The 2,329-nt window shown below is 36.5% G+C and overlaps 1 protein-coding gene across 1 annotated transcript; it reads right to left on the bottom strand.

Moving 5' to 3' along the window:
• Positions 1 to 330: 330 nt before the first annotated feature.
• LOC123530402 (zinc finger protein ZFP2-like) lies at positions 331 to 1,359 on the bottom strand. The gene has a single exon (XM_045311174.2). It carries the CDS (start codon positions 1,357 to 1,359, stop codon positions 331 to 333), a length of 1,029 nt encoding a protein of 342 aa, XP_045167109.2.
• Between the last annotated feature and the right edge of the window lie 970 nt (positions 1,360 to 2,329).

Here is a 2,329-nt window from a genome sequence, read left to right as displayed (position 1 = left end):
TCTGCATTGCAGTAAAATATATCCCGAACGTTTTGATGCATTGACTGGTAGCTCTTAGAATTACCTTCTTTGTTCTTACCTTTGGTTGACTAAAACAAGAGTTCATTTTTTTTCAGGTGTAAGTGCAAGAATAGAATACGAGAACCACTGACCGCACAAATATACAAATACTAAGAAACTGAATTTGATTTAGTAACAGTTTATTTTCAACAAAACCATAACAAATTAGCATGCAATCATACAATAATCATGTCTTGGGTATCCACTGGTCATGAACATGTAATTAAATAGATTGATTTCTTACAGTCAAATTTCTTGTTTCTTACGTAATTAGTTATGAATATTCATATGAAGCTGGAGTTGAATCTTCTGTGGAAATGCTCTCACACATCCGGGTACCTGGCATTTGAAGGGGTTATCTCCCGTGTGAAGTCTCTCGTGCACTGTGCGTGTATATTTACTGCTGAATGATTTGTGACAGTAGCTGCATTTAAAACTCTGATGATCCCGATGATAACGCTGGTGCTGAGTTAGCGATGACCTCTTCGCAAACTTCCGGTCGCATTTCTTACATGAAAATGGCGTACTTCCGGTATGAATATTCATGTGATCTTGTAATCGACTATTGCTTGAAAATTCATGGTTACAGATTCCACAGAAATGTCCGCCATGAATACGCTGATGTTTAGAAAAGAAACATGGGGCAACAATTCTATCACAAAGTCCACACTGCATTTTCTCTTTATCGATGTTCACGTGTTTTGTAACATATCCGTGCTTTCGGAAGAACTCCATTTTCAAATTGCACGCAATACCTTGAATGCCATGCAAATATTGGTGCCCTTGTGCGTCTCTATTATCCACACACCAGGAGTTGCAAGCATGGCACCAAAACGATCTATCAAACACTTGGTCATAGAATTCGGATGTATTGCTTCCTGAAGCTGACGTGCACGGTGTTCTCGCTGTATAGTAACTATAAACAACAGCTGGTGTTGATACATCATCACTTCTCTTGTGTTTGGTATCACCAAGCAAAGCGTCTATTGAAAAGGGATGAGGCGCTGCTTTCTGTTCATAAGATTCAGCCTCATGTTTTACTTGAATAACAGTAGCACTTGACCCTCTAGCGGAGGTGTCTAGTGTTGAGCAAGATTGTTGACATGTACTATTTGTTGAAACGTCATCAAAGTCTGACTCGGTGTTTAAATCACTGCCTGGACGTAAATCCTCATGGTTCACCAGACGATCACATATGCGGCGTAAGAATTTGGTTTGCGTCAGATCTAATGGCGCATCGTCCGCTGGTCGCTTAACTGCTGCAACACGCTTAATAATATGCAACATCAAATCCTCCATTTTCTGCAATAAATAAATTTAGGATTAATACACGTAAAAAAACGTTTTCCATTTCGCTGCTTTGTCGATTTAAAAACGTTCACCACCAAGGTAGATCTACACGAACGGGTCAAATGATTTTTGGCAATATTGAATTAAAGCCCGTGTTTCGAAGTATATACTAATATTTCGGGGAATTCTTTTTTAATAGCTGTAGTGATTTGAAATCACTGAACCTGAAAGCCTGACTTCTTCGCAATAGGAGACATCAGAAATATGACGTTTCCGAGTATAGAAAAACTTGAGATTTTTCTTTATTTCTTACAGTTTCAAATTAACAGATTTTCTACCACAGGTCCTGGTGATGCTTGTTGATTTTGAGATGTTTGTCCATGAAATGCAAAATGTGCAGCTGTATTTATAACAGAGAGTGAAATTACTTCTTGTGCAAACTTGCATAAAGAGATCATCTAAGAGGAAGGGCAAATTAAATGCGGCCTCGTTATACAATATCATTTATTTTTAACAATACAAAAGTGAAATTGTAAAAATGAAAATTGTCTCTTCTTGTAAGTGGTCTCATAAATGAAATCACTAAAAGGATGGCGAAGTTGCTGTACAAGAGTCATCACTGATTTTTTTGCAATATCCGGACTCGGATTTTATTCTTGTCTGTCCTCCCGGTATAAGAAACGTGTAAAACTACCATAAAGATTGGTTATTATGATTATAATAAATGGTTCTATAGACTTTATAGAAATGATAGAAAAAATAGGGAAAGATTTCATCAACATAAATGTAATTATCAGTTTACTTACAAAAACTTAATACTGCTATTATGTTCATGAATAAAAATCGTAAAATGGAAATCTTACCTCGATTGAATTAAATGGTGTTTCCGTCACTGATAGCTAAGTATTTGTTATTAGATTGAATTAGCAGACACGTCAGTGATGAATGATAAAACCAAACAGTGTGTTTGCCATTAAAT

Source organism: Mercenaria mercenaria, chromosome 13, assembly GCF_021730395.1.
Source record: "Mercenaria mercenaria strain notata chromosome 13, MADL_Memer_1, whole genome shotgun sequence".
In the NCBI taxonomy this organism is placed as follows: Eukaryota; Metazoa; Mollusca; class Bivalvia; order Venerida; family Veneridae; genus Mercenaria; species Mercenaria mercenaria.
Note: the sequence above shows the minus strand (reverse complement) of the source record. Positions and strands in the feature narration are given on the sequence as shown.